Source organism: Phytophthora infestans, genomic scaffold (genome assembly GCF_000142945.1).
Source record: "Phytophthora infestans T30-4 supercont1.8 genomic scaffold, whole genome shotgun sequence".
Taxonomy (NCBI): domain Eukaryota; phylum Oomycota; class Peronosporomycetes; order Peronosporales; family Peronosporaceae; genus Phytophthora; species Phytophthora infestans.
Window position 1 is genome coordinate 2,165,252 of NW_003303751.1, and position 18,169 is coordinate 2,183,420.

Sequence of the window (18,169 nt, forward strand, 5' to 3'; positions counted from 1 at the left end):
TGAGGTTGGCCAGGAAAGACTCAGCCGTCATTTCCTCGAGGTTCAGTATCTCTGCAACCTCTGGCAACGGTTCCAAGTGGACACCAGATGCCTTGACGGGTAAACCCGTCTCGCTATCGAAGATGTGATAACACTCTTCCACCGGCCTTGTCGGAGGAGCCCGGGCCCTGGACTCCGAGTCGCTTGAAGCGACGTCAATCGGAACGAAGTTCGGATCCGACTTGAGGCGGCGGCGGCGTCTTTGCCGACGGCTTCTGTGACGGGGAGCTTTGCTGCCCACGTCTAGGGATGTCGTCGCTACGACATCCGAGGCACTCGTGGCCTCGTGTGGTACTGTTGTACTCACACAGGAAGCGTGTTCAACGCCTTCCTCTTCAGTTAAGGTCTGGGCGACCGCGTGTGGCACTGTGTTACTCACACAGGAAGCGTATCCGACGTCTTCCTCTTCAGTTATGGTCTGGGCGACCGTGAGTGGAACTCTGTTACCCACTCTGAACACGCTGTTCTCAGTGTTCATGACAGCTGCAGCTGTCTGCGGAACTAAGTTACCCGCCTGTGGACCTAAGTTACCCACTTGGCCGGCGCCTCTTCTGGGCGCGGCCACCATCAAAACATCCTCGGAGTCGTCATATACGTCGACGACTCCCAAGCATCTGCCGGATGCTTTGGTACCCCGGCAGCCCTCGCGGGCGCCCCGGGTCCTGACAGAGGTGGGAACATGACTCACCAATGCTCTGTCGGACTGCGCAGGGCGGCTGGCACCGATTGCCTTGCCTCGCCAGTCGATCCAGGGCTCGTGCTTCTCAAGCCAGGGCATGCCCAGGATCATATCATATGGATCCATATCGAGAACAGTGAACTGTTCGAGGCTGTCAAAGTCTTCAAACTTGACAGCCAGATCCACTAGGACGTTGGGGACAGTGACGACCTTCCCGTCGGCCAGTCGCACTGACACCGTCCCGTTGCCCTTGCTTTCTCGCAAAGCTTCGGACAACTTGTTGCTGTTACGAGCAACCGTCTGGCGGCGTGCGAAATTCTTCGACGCCCCAGAGTCAATCAAGATTCTAAAGGGGTGATCGTACCCCCGTACACATCCGTGTACTACGAGCAACCCGCCGCTGCTCTTCGCCGATTCGAGAGTGCGAAGACTCTCAGGGGCTAAGTCCCCGTGGTACGCGCCACCCGCGCACCCATCACGAAGACTTAGTTCTTCCCCAGTAGGGCGCCCCGCCCCTACTGGTTCCCTGCGTTCCCCTGTCCCCGGGATCCTGGCTTCTGCCAGCGACCCTTGAGGACGGGCTTGGGGAAGGACCGTCTGCGGAGTCTTTCCGCGGGACAGTCGCGCTTGAAGTGGCCCATCTTCCCACAGCCGAAGCAGCGGATGTCACGCTGTTCGGCGGACCCGAGTTCCATGGGAACTGGTCCGTTGGGGCTTGTTCGACCGGGAGCCGACAAGGAACTCCCAGGCCACGCTGAGGCCGGCGTACGCGCCTGGCGATGGCTGTATTCTTCTTGAAGAGCCACTTGAATCGCCTCTTCAAGGGTGCTTGCCTGCACCCGGAACAGCTGAGTGCGTGCGGGGCCCACCCGAAGGCCGTCCATGAACACAGTCATCTTGATGTGTTCATTGAGTGGGTTTCCCACTAGGGACGCCGTGAGCTCCCGTATCTCTTGCACATACTCGTGCAGTTCGCGTCTTCCTTGTTTACACGCGAGGAAGCGCGAACGCTGGCGGTACTCGTAGTTCGCCGGGAGGAACGCGGCTCGGAGCTGTTCGCACAGCTGAGCCCAGGATGTGAAACATCCAGGGGATGTCGCTTCCCGAGTGTACACCCAACTCTTAGCACGACCGCTAAGGTTGGAGAGTGCAAAAGCAACACGCAGTTGCTCGGTCGAGATCAGAGCCGCGTCCATCGCGAGCTCTACTTCTCGGACCCAGAAGTGAAGGTTCTCGCCTTCCTTCCCTTCATACGGCTTTACCTTCAGCCGTATTGGCTTCGGGTGAGGCGGGTTTGCTTCCGCCGCCGGAGCCTGCAGGTTCTCCCGCACATGCGCGATGAGGCCCTGCTCGTACGCGTCGAATGCATTGACGCGCTCGAGCTGCTCAGCCGGTGTTGATACCACCAGGCTCTGCAGGGCCTCCATCCCGAAGATGCCTGCCATCTTCCAAACCGACTCGAACTGAGAGTCGTTCATATGGGAGAAGTCGTTCCTATCCATGGCAACGAACTTCGGAGGTTCAGGTAGTCTACCCGCGATGGCGTGGATTGACTACAAGTGCTACCAAGTGTGACGGGGTCACACAGCACCTTGCGCTAGAGGAAGTTATCTTCCGAGAGTATACAAACTCTCAGTGAACGGCAGTTCACAGGTCCCCTCTTTAATTAAAGAGAGCGAAGTGACCTAAATAAGGTAGATTGTAAACTGAGTATATTTATAGGTAGGTTAAGTTTGAGGTTAATACAAACTATCAGTTACCTATAGAAATGCAATGTCATTTAACCAATGGTTGGTTTTGAATGACCTTGGTACCTTGTACCAAATATCCCGGAGTATGACATGTCATACTCCTGAAGTGTGAAGTGTCACACTTCATGTAACCAGGGTACACTTAGTGCTACGTACCCCGTTACATGACCGGTCGTTACTTAGCCCAGGCTACGAGTGCGACACGGCTTCTTCCATGCAATTAATACCCTGATCTAAGTGAACGATGACCTCCATCTTGTGCTGGTTTCTTGGACATACATCCATGTAATGTACAGCACAGTCAATATCATAATTCACAAGGTGACCGTTAAGCATTTTCAAATATTATCAAAAAATGGCAACGACAGGACTAAGCTCTACAAGCAACCTCGTGCTTAGTAAATGCTTTATAATTCAATTCTTGAGTCCTGGGTTAATGCGTCTCTCTGATTGGCTAACTAGCCGTGTGCTTCATGATCAGAAAACGAATTTTTAATTTTATTAAAAAACGGTATGCTGAAGTTGTTTTTATGTGGTGCACTTCAGTCAATAAATTAAAAGCATTTCTGAGCGGCAATGGGAAATGCTCCGAGCAAGGGGTTCGTGCACTCGAACAACGACTATCAACTAGCCATCGAGGCCTCCAAGGAGCTCGAATATCTGCTTGAGAAAGAGTTTAATGCACACGGCCAAGGGCTGCACGAGAAGGTGTCGTCCGTGGAGAGTGCTATCCCGATTCCCACAGTCCGTTCCATTCGCTTTGTTGCAACGTTGCGCAACCGACTAATCCACGACCGAGAGATGCGAGCGCTACCTGATCGCCAGAAATTCATCAGCCGGTTCAACGACGCCATGGTGGAGCTCAACATCCTCATCGACAAGAAGCGACTGGACGCACATGGGACGCAGACCTCCGATCCAGGATGCGTCATCTCCTAAATAAGTTTCCAACTAGCAAAAAAAAAACACTTTATATTCCTTAACTTCCCTACTAAATCCTGAGTCGCTTACTTGTTGGCCTGCAGGATCTCAATCTGGTCAATCAAAGTCGTAAGGTACTTGTTGCAGTCTTCCTGGGTCGTAAGAGGAGAGCACATCATGTACAGCACATTGCCGAGCGAGCGAGCGTACACGCCATTCATACGCAGCACCTGGATAAGCTCGGCAGCTTCAGTGGATGCGTATCCAGCGTCCTCGGACGCTAGCTCCACACACGCCACTGTGCCGATAGCGAACGTGCGTTCAATATACGGACGACTCGACAGCTCCGTAAGGGCGTCCACGTCCCAGTAAGCGCGCGTGGCGTCCTTGGTAGAACCACTGGCATTGTTGAAGATCTCGTACATATCCAACGCTGTCACGGCAGCCGCACAGCCCATGGGATACGCGGTGAAGGAGTGACCATGAAGCAGCGCTTCACCCTTTGAATCGGCGTAGAACGTGTTGAAAACCTCCTCCGAAGCCAGCGTCGCAGCCATCGGCACCACGCCACCAGTCAGTAGTTTCGCATAGCACGCAATATCCGGATCGACACCGAGTAAGTCGCGTGCAGACTCGACTCCTAGACGCCACCAACCCGAAAATACTTCGTCGTAAATCACGGGAATCTTACGAGCACGACACTCCTGTACCAGCATACGTTGGTACAGTGGATCCACCAGGAACATGCCGCCAGAGCCCATCAGCACAGGCTCAATGAGTGCAGAGCCGACGCGCACATTCTTCGCTTCGGTCTCGTCAATCATCTTGGCTACATGTTTACGGTATACACGCGCCAGCGAGCTCTGGTCTCGAGAGACATCGAACGCAGCGTTCAAAGACGACAGCTTCTCCTCGGTGCTAGCGTTACCGACTATCTCCGGGTCGATAGAAACCACGTACTCGCCGTCACGTAGAGCCATCGTCGGGACCTTAAGGAAGACTCCTTTCGGACGATACCACGGATGCTGTTTCTCGTTGAACACGCTCTTCTCTGCCACGTTCATGACTCCCAACGTGTCGCCATGGTAGCAATTGGCTTGAGCTAGAGTGACCATCTTGGCTTCATCCGACATAAACCCACTGTACTCGAGCTTATGGTCCAGTACGTACTTCCGGAACGCCATCTTCAGAGCCACCTCGACGGCTGTGGAGCCGTCGTCCGAGTAGTACACGCGAGAGGCCCAGCCTTTACCCACTGATGCAAGAAGCTTCTCGCTCAGCTGAAGAGCAGGCTCGTGGGCGTTCTCCGGGAACATGACGTGGCCGTAGCGACCTGCAGCGTACGCCAAGGCCGTCGCCATCTTCGCATTGCCATGTCCGACACCTTGTGTCCACCAACTCGCGCAGGCGTCAAATAGAGGCTCCACTGTGTTGCTATCCGGGCGGTAGACACTGAACTCGTCACCATGAGCCGAGTCGATCATAGACAACCCGCCAGCTTTCTTATGTTGCGTGAAGGGCCACCAGAACACTTGCTCGGCACGCTCTTCCATGCGTTTGAAGCTCTCTAATCGATTCTTATGGAACGAGTTAAGTGCTTTGTTGACGTCAGCAAACACGGTGTCGTGTTCATCGAACCACTGGTCCAGGGGCTCGGGCAAAGGCGGCACAGCGTTCATGGTGAAGATTGGGATACCGAGCTCGCTTGTGCGTGGCTCAAGTGCCGCCTTGTTGTCCAGACCGTCTTGCTCGATTAAGCAGATGGCAGCGACGTCATATCCGCGAATCAGAAGCGTTTCTAGTGCTGACATGGTCGTGGAGATACCGCCAAGTTTGCCATCTCCTACGAGCACTACAGGCAGTCTCATGCCTCGATACACGTCCACCTGGAACCTCATTGAGGCCGAGGGGCTGCATACGCCTCCTGCTGTCTCTACGAGCACGAGACTGTCAGCTGCGTTAGCTCCATTGACCTGGTTAATTGCCTTTAGCTTGTCAGACAACAACTCCAGTAGCTTCTCGTCCGTGATGGTGTACCCCTCCATCTGCGCGGCGAGATGTGGGGATACGGGGTTCTTCCATGAGAACAACGTGGAGCACTGAAGATCGCCCTGTCTCTGGTTCTTAAGCAGCGCGTGCTTCTCGATGAAGGACGCGTCACCGGGGAAGGAGCCAGGAATGTCATCGTCTGTGCCGGTTTGAAGAGGTTTAATGTACTCGACGCGCCCCCCATTGCTTGCTGCGATGGTGGCAGCACTGCGACAGATACCGGCGGACACAATGGTCTTGCCGATGTCTGTATTGCTGCCAAAGATCTGGAATACTGGCGTGTCGAGGCTCACAGCGGAGGCGCCTTGCGTACGCAGCTGTTGCTTTTGTTTGGCCAACGCGTCGGCGCCCAGCTGCGTCTCACGTACTCCGATGTGGTACTTCATGACGGAGGCGGTGGGTCGATGCAGCGAGGGACGAAGGAGAGCCTTGGACAGCATCGTGGTAAGAGCTTTGAGGGGCAGACGGTGGATTGGCGACTGCAATGATGGGATGCGTAATGGAGGTGATTGCGCGCAAACCTGTGACAATTAGTAGAAACCTGTGAGAGATGCTGAAAAGTTGAAGACAAATCTGAAGAGTGACAGGGTTCTGACAAGGAAATGATGTGGTGTACACGATGTTAAACAGTGGAAGTTGGGCGAATTCGGCAACGAAATGATGCATCGAATCCTACAATTTCAGTGACCGTGTGACGTCAGCGCAGTCACAGTACAGTACTGCCATCTCTGATGGGGGTCCCCGGGAGATTCGATTTTGAGACCGGGGTGAGCAAAATCATTTTGGGGTCAAAACAAAACAGAACAGGGTGCGAGCAAAATACTTTTGGCGCCACTAGATAAGCACATGCAATCAGAGGCTCGTTTAACTAAATCGGGCTTTGCTAAACCCAAACGTCTTTGCCAAAATTATCTCGATGGCTTCATCTAAAGCATGCATGTCACAGCTCTACACCAACGAATGCACGTCGTGCCTTCCATTTCCACTTCCGGTGGAGCAGCGAGCAATGACACGCATACCGTGGTCGTTGTTTGCACAGCGTGAACGTAACGACAGTTTCGCAAAGCACCGTGCAGTCGACTTCTGCTGCTCTGCGGCATACGCAAAGAAGGAGATCGATTGCGTCATTTGCTCAGCAGATCATGCAATGGTCGAGCGCCGCTTACAGTGTACTAGTTGTTGAAGTGGGGAGACCCGGACCAGAGATCTGCGGACGATAGGCGCCGAGCAGCGCAATCACCTGAAAGGCAAGACATAGGTTAGTAGGGATAAGGAATCTTAGCTCACTCTCTCTTTTGCGTAGTTATCCACAAGTGCGCCGGAAGTGCAGCCTGTCCGAGGATCAGGTCTTGAGCCCAAATGACCAGATCCACAGATGAGGTCACCGGCGATGGCGCGCCAGCGCCGACGCCGACAGTGCCCGTTGCCAGTCGCGAAAGGACCGGCATGGCCGACGACACAGAGGAGATGAGCACCGCCGTGGCTCGCGAAAGGGGTAGCGGCAACAACGCCAAGGCTGATGCGCCGGAATCGCCGTAGAGCTGATGACGCTCTTGCGGGGCGTAGCCAACCCAGCTGGAGCGGCTTGAGGAGTCGCAGACCAAGCTAAAAGTGTCGCATGAGAAACTTGAGAAGCAGTTGGACGACCAAGATGCAAGGCGTGCGCGCCTGAATCGCCTTTCGACAACTCCAGTCTGTTTGCGTCTGGACTCGGCCGCGGGACAAGAATGCATATCGACTTGTTAGGTGGGTCGTCACAGACGCCGATCACAGTGACGCCGCGTAGGCCAGCTGCTGCACCACAGTGCTTCGGACACCAGCAACCTGGCTACGGCATGCCAATGTCTGAGTTGCAGCGCCAGTACGCCGCAGCACAAATAGCGCAGCCGGCAGCACCAGCACCAGCGCCACCACGAGATGGTCGGACTCAGGCTGGAGGCGAGCATTTCCAGCAGCAGAACCAAGGAGTCCGCTACCCGGACGCGCGACAGAAGAAGCTAGCGATCCGGCCATTCGACGGCAAGGAGTTGTATGTGGGGCTCGGATCTGGATTCCTCGAGTGGGGTCGACGCTTCGAGAGACAAGTTGCGCTGGCGCAGTCAGCATGTGGATTCGCGTGGCCATAAGATGTGAAGGTGGATCTGCTGGGGCATTACTTGGCGGGGACTCCAGAAAGGTACTATAACAAGGAAGTAGATGCCTGGTGGACACAACTGCCCACACTGCAGTACGTCATGGAGAGGATGCTCGAGACGTTCAAGACCAACATCACCCCCGCGCAAGCAATGAAGTTGCTCACTGCGCCGAAGGAAGGCACGAGATCGTGGCCCGAAAACTATATGTACTTGGTCGCCGTATCAGAGGCATGCGGTGGCGGGGCAGACTACCTCGTGTTGAGCAACATCGTGCAGTACGCGTCCGTAGATTTGCGTACAGTGCTAATGGCCAAAGTAGATGGGACAAGAGCGGACTACTTGCAGCAGGCTGAGGAGTTGGCACACTTCGCACAAGCCTGGGAACCAGAACCTGCCAAACACAAGAATCTCGGCAGAGAAGTCGTGGGCGCCGTGGTCGAGCGCCGCGGCAAGGCGACACGCACCTGCCATCAGTGCGGGAAAGCTGGACATCTGCGCGCAGCATGTCCTGAGCGGACGCGAGGGGGCGGCAGGAAGCCTGACCTCACGCTGTCAGTAGGAGAGACGTCGGACGAGTCCGACGTGATGTGGATCTTGGACAGCGGGTCCAGTCGGCACTTCGTGAGCGATGCGTCTTGGCTGGATGACGTCGAGGAGTACTTGGACGAGTGCGTACAGCCAGACGGAAATCCACTCAAGATCAGCAAGAAAGGGACTCTCACACTGCGCGTCATGGCGAGCGGCACGGAGCAGATCGTGAAGCTCATGGACGTGCATTACGCCGAGAACGCTGTGCACAACTTGATCTCCTATGGCCAACTTGACAAGAAGGGGTATACGCTGACATACAGAGACGGACGACGCGTCGTTGCTAGTGTAGACGGAGGGCGAGAAGCATTTGACGTGGATCTGCGGCATGGCGTGCTAGTCGTGCCTGCCGTCGTAGAGCGGAAAGGAGCAGCCCCATCAGGAGTAATTATGGCGGCACTTGATCTGGCTGAGGCCGAGGCGGCAATGGTGTTGGATGACGTGCAGAAAGACACGTTGGTGGAGTTCCACAAGAGGTTCGGACACTTAAACTACGACGCAGTTAAGAAACTTGCACGGGACCCGAGCTCGAATATCGTTTTCACGGACCATCGCCGCGTCAACTGCTTAACCTGCGCGCAGGGGAAACAGACGAAGAACCGGCAGTCGCAGAAAGATACTGGGGACCACTCGCCGATCGATCGAGTTTGTGGAGAAATCTGCTCGGACTTGAAGGGTCCGATGACGCCGCGAGATCGTCTCAATAACCGCTACATGATAAACTTTGTCGATCATAAGAGCAATTACTGCAGAGTGTTCCTGGCGCGAACGAAAGATGCTGCCGCCAAGCAGTTGAACACTTCCTCACGTTCTTTGAGAAGCGTTTCGACTGCAGGATTCATGGACTGAGGACGGACTCGGGCGGAGAGTACCAAAACGTAGACTTATTGTGCAAGAAGACCGGCGTAGTGCGTCAGCGGAGCGAGGCCAGAAATCAAGCCAGCAACGGAAAGGCTGAGCGCATGCATCGGACCATAATGAACATGGCACGGTGCATGATCTTCGCCTGTGGACTGCCATTAAACTTTTGTGGGGATGCTGTACAGTACGCGGCCTACATTCTGAACAGGTCGCCGACTAACTCGAACCCGGGCAGAGCTTCGCCGCAGAAGGTACTAATGAAGCAGACACCGGCACTAGGCGAGATCGTCGTTTTTGGCTCCCCGTGTACTGTGTATAGAGACCCGCGGAACAAGAATTTCTCGCAGCGTGCTCAGCAGGGCATGATCGTTGGCATTGTAGAAGAAACGAAAGGATACAGAGTTTACCTGCCAAAGGACCGCGTGGTGGTCACAACACAAAACGTGACGAACATTGAGACGCTTAACAAGACCCAGAACGAGCAGGTGCAGCGGCTGTACCTGCAGGATGATGACAGTGCTGTTGAGGACGAGTCCACGGGTGGAGCTGGGAGCGCCGCTGAGGCGGCCACCACTGAGAGCGCGTCGGCCGGGGGATGACGCGGGAAACAGGGAAAGAGGCGATCCAAACAGAAGAAAACCTGGCAGCGAGAGCGTCACGAGACACGTTCGGTCGCGCGTAAGGCTGTGGAGGAGACGGACGAGTTCGTGCAGCAGGAGGAGCCATAAACCAGAGTGGTAAACAATGTGATGGAGGTAGATCCGAGGAACTACCGAGAGGCAATGCGCAGCCAGCGCCGTGGGAAATGGATGAAAGCCATGAAAGAGGAGCTCGAAGCACTCGAGGAAAATGGAGTGTGGAAGGTCACGCGGCTACCTAGTGGGGCGCGTGCACTGCATACAGAATGGGTCTTCAAGACGAAAAGAGATGCTGCAGGACTCATGGAACGGCTGAAGGCGCGGCTCGTGGCCTGTGGGAATGAGCAAGAGTTCGGTGTGAGTTATGGAATCACCTTCGCCGCGGTGATCGACATGTGCAGTGTGAAGCTCATCCTGTGCTTGGCCAGGAAGTGGGGAGTCCCAGCAAGACACGGGGATGTACCAAACGCCTCTGTCAAGGCGGAGAAGGAGCCGGAACTGGACATCTACATTCGGCTGCCGCAGGGAATGGTCATATCGGAGGAAATTAAGAAGCAGCTGAGCGCCACGAGTGACGACGAGCTGATCCTCGAGCTGAAGAAAGCGCTGTATGGACTAAAGCAGGCTGGGCGACTCTGAAGCAAACTGCTCCACCAGAAGCTGGTAGATTTGGGATTCGAACAGAGCTTGACGGACATGTGCGTCTACTAGCGACGGAAGCAAGGAGTGCTGGTCGTCATAGGCGTCTATGTGGACGACCTGCTGGTCACCGGCACGGACCAAGACGCGGTGAATGCGTTTTTTGGAGAGCTATCGGATCTGTCTGTGAAGGACCTGGGAGTGGTGAGCAAGTTCTTGGGGACGCGCGTCACGTATGGTGACGAGATCGGATACTATCTAGATCAGGAGGTTGCGATCACTGACATCTTGAATGAGTACTAGATGGAGGCGGCGCACCCGATGCGCACGCCCATTGGCTTAGAGTGGAATGACCTGCCGTTGGATGCGGCCGAGACTTTACCGTTGTCAGAGACGGTAGCGTGGTGACTGTGGCGAAGTTTCAGTCTTTGGTCGGAAGTTTGATGTGGGTGGCGCGTTGCACGCGGCCCGACATTGCGTTCGCTGTGCACAAGGCGTCACGCCGGACACACAGACCGACGATGGCAGACTGGAGGCTGGCAAAGCGCATAGTCAGGTACTTGTCGTGAATGAAGGACCTGCGTCTGCAGATGAGCGGAGACAGGAGTTCGGAGGAGCCGCTGGAAGTCGTCGCGTACAGTGACGCGGACTTCGCGGCTGACAAGCAGGACACAAAGTCCGTGACCGGAGGACTCGTTACTGTGGATAGGATGCCTGTCAGCTGGACCTGCAAGAAGCAGGGCGGTGTATCGCTGTCCTATATGGAGGCGGAGTACACCGCGGCCTCGGTGATGGCCGCCGAGTTACTAGGGGTTCGAGAAATTCTAGGCGAACTCGCCGTCGAGCACGTAGAGCCGATGCCACTGCGAGTGGACAATCAGGCAGCGTTGAAGCAGTTAGGGGGTGAGGGTGCAAGTGCGAAGGCAAAGCACATTGATGTGCGCATAAAGTTTGTAGGCTCCGACACGAAGAAGGGCGTTCTGGGCCCCGAGTATCGTGAGAGCGAGCACATGTCCGCCGACTTGATGACGAAGGCGTTGAGTGCGCCGAGGATGGCCGACTTGCAAGTCGAAGTGAGGCTGCATTAGGCCTCGAGAGGCCAACGTGGCGAACGTGGAAAATGAGAGCGCTGGTAAGGATGCTTGACGTTGCCGGCGAGGAGGAGTGTTGAAGTGGGGAGATCCAGACCAGAGATCTGCGGACGATAGGCGTCGAGCAGCGCAATCACCTGAAAGGCAAGACATAGGTTAGTAGGGATAACAAAAATCGAATCTCACTCTCTCTTTTGCATAGTTATCCACAAGTGCGCCGGAAGTGCAGCCCGTCCGAGGATCGGGCTCCTACACTAGTCCTTCTTGCGCGACCAAGGAAAGAGAGCGGCAGGTTGAGCCGTGCGCTGTGGCGTGGAAAACCTGGGGGTGCTCTGCTACCGACGCGGTCCATGTGTACTGTGATGGTAAGGCTCACAGCCATGACAATGAGACTTGTGTAAAATATTATCGGGTTCTGATTGCGTCAGCGGCTTATGCATCGCGAATGGACTCCTGTAGCATGCAGCCTTGTATGATTTGGCTTAGTCTTCGCCGAGCTCCAGGGGTGTCTGAACCTCTTCTAGGCCTTCCTTCACGTCAGCAAGTTTCAGGTTGCGTACAACGTCTCCTTAAAAAGAATTTGCCATGAAACACTAAATTGTTTGTAGGGAGTTTCCATATTTCGATGGTATTGCTGCTGACAAAGGTGTTATCTTCGTGGCTTTACATGAGAAAAACGGTTTGCCGCGAGTTGGAAATGGATCTGAAGCGGATCCTTTTGTCTAGGATATAACAATGGCTGGCCTACTAGGTAGAACCTACGAATTTCGCGGAGAGCAGCCCTTCTGATTACTTTAAATGGATGCTACTTTCAAACTCAGTGATCTCAGCTATCTCGTTGTAACTTGTGGCTTTACAGCCCGCCTGGAGCTTATCACCTCGATTTTGGTGGTGAGCGCTTGTACCACGGCTCGCCCTTTCGTAGAGTGGCCAAGCTATATCAGCGCACATACAACGAGCGCCTTTGGTCGATGCTATACTAGGAGATGCCGAGGACGCACAATTTAATGTCATGAGAGCTCTTTTTGCTGTTTTAAAGGTAACTATTTGATGTGTTTCTGTAGCGTACTCAACAATATACACAGGCGCACGAGGCATTTGGCAATAGGACTTGAAGTTAAGGTCTTCACGGGAGGAGCGGAAATGCATTTTTCGAACAGCTATATTTAGTATTGTAGCGTGCGTGACCGCATCATTTCTGGATGGCGGGCCTGACCAATTTTGAAATCCTTTACGATTTATTTCGAGAAGGAGTGGATCAAAGGCCGCTTTTGGCGCTGAAAAATTCATCACTCCCCCTCCAGCTACGCTACGGCTAACAACCTTGGTGAAGTGTTTAATGCGAGTGTAAAGCGGCACGTTTAGTGCAAGACCTCGGAGATGTGCGATGACTAACAACCCTTGTCAAGTGTTCAACGCGAGTGTAAGGCGGCACGTTCAGTGCAAGACCTCGGAGATGGGCTAACAACCCTTGTGAAGTGCTCAACGCGAGTGTAAAGCGGCACGTTCAGCGCAAGACCTCGGAGAAGTCCGAGTTCTACATATTCTAGAAGTTCATATTGACACTGATGCTTGTGAAACAGTTCGGCGTCTAGTCAATTCTGTGATTGTTGCTAAGGTTCAAAAATCATCGACCACGTCTCTGGTATTCAAGAAAGGAGAAAAACCAAAACTTCTCATTTGTACCGCGATAGTGTAACGTGGTGAACACGAAGGCCGCATCGTGAAAAAAATTCTAAGGATGGCTGGCTTATCAACGTAGAGAAGGGCCCTTGTGAGTCTCTGATGCACCTCAAATTTTAAATAAGTGCCCACATTGTTCTGTGATGGGAACAAGTGACGGTAGCGAGCTAGGAGACAAGTTGGTGTGCCGCAGATAAAGGCAAAGGAAGCAAATTACTCGTGGCATCGGTTTCGAAGCCGTATCTGGGTTTTCTATGCACCATTAGCGCCGTGTTTGCTACCAGCTACAGCTTGTGCATCAACTAGCACGACCCATGTCGGAAACCCCATCCAGACAGCACACATATCCTAGGATGGTGGTTACTTCGACTTATTCTCGCTGGGCACGACCCCACCGCCCCCCCCCCCCCCCCCCAACATCTCGAGCTTCAGCATCATACCCTCATGCCATATGTGCGACCTTGACTTTGTAAGACTGTCATTTACTTGCACCGAGTTATACCAGTGATACAGGTGGTTACAGCATGCCTACTACCCAGCTGATTCATCCGCCCCAAGGTATGTACCCTGAAGGTGGATCTTAACCGAAGTGACGAGTTGCTTCGAGAGTTTTGATTAAATAGTCAGTCGCTTGAGGGTTGGGGTTGGAGTGATGAAGACTTTTTTTATACGAGATAGAGGGAAAAGTCACTTGAAAATTAATCGAACATTGACAAATTAAAATCACCTCTCTGCGTGAATTGTGCTTTGCACTCATACAATTTCAGGACGAACATGTCAAATGACTGCGACGAAGACTCGTAAAAGTTGCCCCGATAGCTACAGCTGATCACTTCATCAAAGTCACGTGCAGTCCGAGCGAAGTTGCGTCTACACGCCTCCGAAATATTGTTTCTGGGGTCTCGGATAAGTCGAGCTGCTGCCGCGACCTTGTAGCACCCAGCCGACACAGCGCATTGACGAAGTAAAATCGTCAAAAAGCAAATTTAGTAGCTGGAAGACATCACTAGCCGTTTTATCAGCACCTCTAGATACGACAATAGCTACAGACAACGACGGTGAAATCCGCCATACCATACAAATCCGCCACGAACACTTGAAGTTCAAAATAAAAGATTTGAACAAGGTTTTTTTTTAGCCAATGATAGAGTAAATTGAATCGACTGGTTCCTACGGTAACATTACCGTATTTGAGATCTCCTACTTCAGACCCAATATTTTTGAAGTTGTATTGTTGCAAAATACACAAGATCTGTACATGTACCGACGCATCTCTATCACGTATTATTTAAACAAAACAATTTAGTTATCAAGTTCTTCTTCGGGAACTACGAAGTTTTCTGTCGTGACGCGTATCCACAGCATGGCGCACTACGGGCACTTCTTCCAGCAACCGTCGTAGCAGCTCCCAATCAGGTTCCCTCCACAACCGAAAGCTTGTAGGCGTATGAAATGGCAACGCGCTTGAACTTCTTGGGAGGCTTGCCAGTGCCAGAAATACGGGTTCTCCCTTTCCGTTGGCCGAGCGTGAGGGGAGTGCGCGCCATTGCGAATTTCTGGGTGGATAGTTACAGTTTAGCACGTTTTTTGTACTCTGAATTAGAAGATCTAGACTTGTGCGCTGTTCCATTCTCGATATGTGATTGGTTGGAGGGCAGTCTGAATTAGGAGATCACTCTGAAGTAGGAGATCTCAAATACGGTACACGTACAGTTAAAATTTCTATCACTCTGGAAATGGCGCCTTAGTGCTCCTATACAATTCTAACCAAGCGCGAAGCAATCGCGACTGCTGAGGCGTTAGGAAGCTGCCAAGCCGCATCAAAGAAACTAAATATCCCTCGCACGACTCTTCGCGACTGATAAAGAGAACATCCAAGACTTTGCAGGTGCCCAAACCAGCAAAACCTTGAAGGGCTAGGGTGCAGCGCCGTTAATACACTTCTCACACGATTTCGTAACCTTTATGAAGGATGTGCGGCGAGAAGAGGGGGTAAACCGTCTTCTTGTTAGTTTATTTTTACATTGTGACCTAAAACCGCTTGTTTCTTAGTATTTGTGTACAGGTTTAATGATTCAATATTTCAAAGAGCAGCAAACGCGATGGCTTCAAACGTATCTTGCTAGTAAGGAAAGCGATGAGAAGGGTTTAAGTGCGTTAATGAGACTATGTCAGCGGTTTGCAGCACGGTAATATCTTTTGATTTTGTTGATTTTATTTAATTGCTTTATTAAATAGTGTGATAGTCGTGGAGCTACCAGCACATCCGGTTGGTCATGTATACTCAGTGCAGGAGAACAGTTGTATGGATGCCAAAGTGTGGGCCATATATGTACGAGAGTTGCTCAAGCTCGAGATCGAGGCACATGTTTCAAAAGAAGGACTTGATGTTGTTGTCGAGACAACGTCGACCCTGGTTGGCCAGCTACTGCCCAACAGTACAGCGGCCTGCCAGCCACTAGACGTTGGGGTTCAACTTTGCTTTTTGCTAATTAACTCGTTTTATCTACCAATAAAAATGTGCGACGGATTTCCCTGTCGCGAAAACCAATACAGTCGTGCACCTCCAATTCGGCACCGGTATCAGTCGATACCCTGCCAGATTTTATGATTACGCGAATCGGATGCGCAATTACCTTTGCCCATCACCACCCTAGCAATTAACCTCAACGATTTTCCCCTCCTCGCGGAGGGTTGACACGCCGCATCGATCTGATTTTAAATTTTGGATCGGACGTCTTCTTACAAACACACACTTCGATTTTTATCGCCAAAGACAATGGGACATCGCCCTTCCTCCTTCATGTCCCTAACTTTAGCACAAGTCAGATCATGCATGCTCTCACTCCGAACTTGCTCGTTGGGCAACGGAGCTCAGCGTGAAGGAGTACAGCTACCCGGAGGCAAACACCTAGTCGAGGGTAGCTGTACCGCTTCCAGCAGCGCACAGGGCTGTGGTTTTCGCAAACTCCCGCCTAATACAACTGCCGTACTGCAGCCCATGGACCAGTGCATCATTAGGTGCCTGAAGAATGAGTACCAGAACAAGAAGCAAGCCGCGGAGCTGGAGCTGTTCTACAAGGGTGTTCCTTACACGCCGGTCGACATTTACTCCGCCATGAAGTGGTTGTCTGAAGGCTGGAACAACATATCTGCAAAGACTATTAGAAACTGTTGGTGCCACACAGGCATCGTCTAACATAAATTTAGTACTGAATTAACAAAAAATAGTATCAGTGCACTGGATTTGCGTTTGTTTTTTGCTTTACGCTGTGCACTTATGCCCTGGCACTGTTGATATGGTCCGCCCTGCCGAATTGGAGGTGCACGACTGTACTATGGAGGATGGCGTTCAGAGGGTGGCGGATTGCACCGTCGTTGTCTGTAGTCCCTGCCGAGTAGTGTCGCGATCTTGTAGTATTTATATACGATCTTCTTTTGATGCTTCCCCGAAAGGTCTCAGACCGCGGTTTCGTTTGCTATATTATGGGAGAAAACAATTGAGCTGTGAGTAACGACTTCCAGTACTACGATTTTATGTCTTCGCATAGAAATATATTGCGAGGTATCATTTTTGTCAAAAACTTTTGAGGACTTCGTTCCTTGGTTGCTGGGAGAATTTCGGGAGCAGGCCGACGCTCTAGCAGCTGGTTGTGGGCGCTTAGGTCATCTGGACCGCATTGAGAGCAAAATATCCGTGCGCGAGAACGTGTGGTCTGACACACCACTCTTCTTTTGTGACTGCAAACATTGGTTTGGTAACGTCGATGCAGGCTCGAGGAAGGGTATCATTGACTCAATGACATTGCGGGTCTGGAGGCTGCTCAGAAAGACGAGTGGAATATCGTATTTGCGTTCTGTAAGGGCCTGTTCGCGTTGTGCCTAGAGATGGAGATGATTGTGGTGTCCTACGATCTCCACCTCCAGTTGTGTCGCTACGTATCCTTCTCCAGGTGCACTTTAAACCAATCAGGTGCCGATACCATGTGTGGACACGGCACTCACAACCTAGAATCGAGAAGTCACATCCTCATCTTCACGCTCTCCTGCAGAACAAAGAATGATGCAGTTAAGGTCTGAAGACGCCACTCAACCAGAGGACGACGCAGCTATCATACCGGTACACACTCGTACCAGCAGTGGTCAGAGCGCACCACGCCGCAGGAATCAAGGCAGGAACGAGACAAAGCACCCATTTGCGTGGACAGTAAATGCGGCTGAGGTGCTGCTGAGATTGCGATTCGATAGCCTGAAGGGGTTGTTTGATGGCACGAAGAACTTGAAGCAGCTGAGTGCTGCGTGGGATTACCTAGCTGCAGAGACTCACCGTATTGGTGGCCTCGAGGTTGATGCTACCCAGTGCAAGTCAAAGGTACATGTACTGTGTATGAGTCTAGCGTTACATTATACGTACAGCAGTTATAAGCAGTACAGTCGCTTGTCCTACTGCAGCACACACAGCTAGCAAAACGTTTTCAATGTCCTCCTCCATAACAAATTGTGAGCCTCTCGTCTCTACCTCCGTCTCCTGTCTCCACCTCCAATAGGTGGAGAAGGATATCACCTCTAATCTCCAGTTGTGCAGTTGTAACAAATGGTTTTTGGCCAATCAATTGTTAGACGTATTTAGTGAGATGGGACCATCTCCATCTCCAGGCACAACGCGAACACGCCCTAAGGGATTGGTGGGTGTCCGTAGGGAGAGCTGGATATTTGTTGCGTCAAGATCACTTGCAAGAGTGGCAATACCCAGTAACTTTTTTTTATTTAAGTGTGAGGTGTATTGTGTTACCCGCCCATACGTGTATGTGCCTGAACTCTAATACCCATTCCCAACTTGCATGATATGCCCGGTCAGGTTGTACCTACTCAGCCTGTACCTGCTGAAGCCTCCTAATACCCAGTAACTTTACCAACCGAATGAAGGAGATCAAAAGAAGCTGGTGGTCGTGATGGAAACGGACCTGTGAGAATAGAGACACAAATAATGCGTAGCGTATAGGATCCAGACAGCGTTTTTAATAAAACTACGAAATCCACAAACGCAAGATTTGAAAACATAATAAGAGTATCTGAGTGTAATCAAATACTATAA

General features: G+C 52.3%; 2 protein-coding genes across 2 annotated transcripts; one reads left to right on the top strand and one right to left on the bottom strand.

Moving 5' to 3' along the window:
• Positions 1 to 3,045: 3,045 nt before the first annotated feature.
• On the top strand, positions 3,046 to 3,408 carry PITG_06453 (uncharacterized protein; the record flags this gene model as incomplete). The annotated part of the gene is made up of 1 exon (XM_002998524.1): positions 3,046 to 3,408. One exon carries the CDS (start codon positions 3,046 to 3,048, stop codon positions 3,406 to 3,408), a length of 363 nt encoding a protein of 120 aa, XP_002998570.1.
• Positions 3,409 to 3,476: 68 nt separating this feature from the next.
• PITG_06454 (adenosylmethionine-8-amino-7-oxononanoate aminotransferase, putative) lies at positions 3,477 to 6,539 on the bottom strand (the record flags this gene model as incomplete). The annotated part of the gene is made up of 2 exons (XM_002998525.1): positions 3,477 to 5,960; positions 6,459 to 6,539. The coding sequence occupies 2 exons, from the start codon at positions 6,537 to 6,539 to the stop codon at positions 3,477 to 3,479; spliced, it is 2,565 nt and encodes an 854-aa protein (XP_002998571.1).
• Positions 6,540 to 18,169: the final 11,630 nt, after the last annotated feature.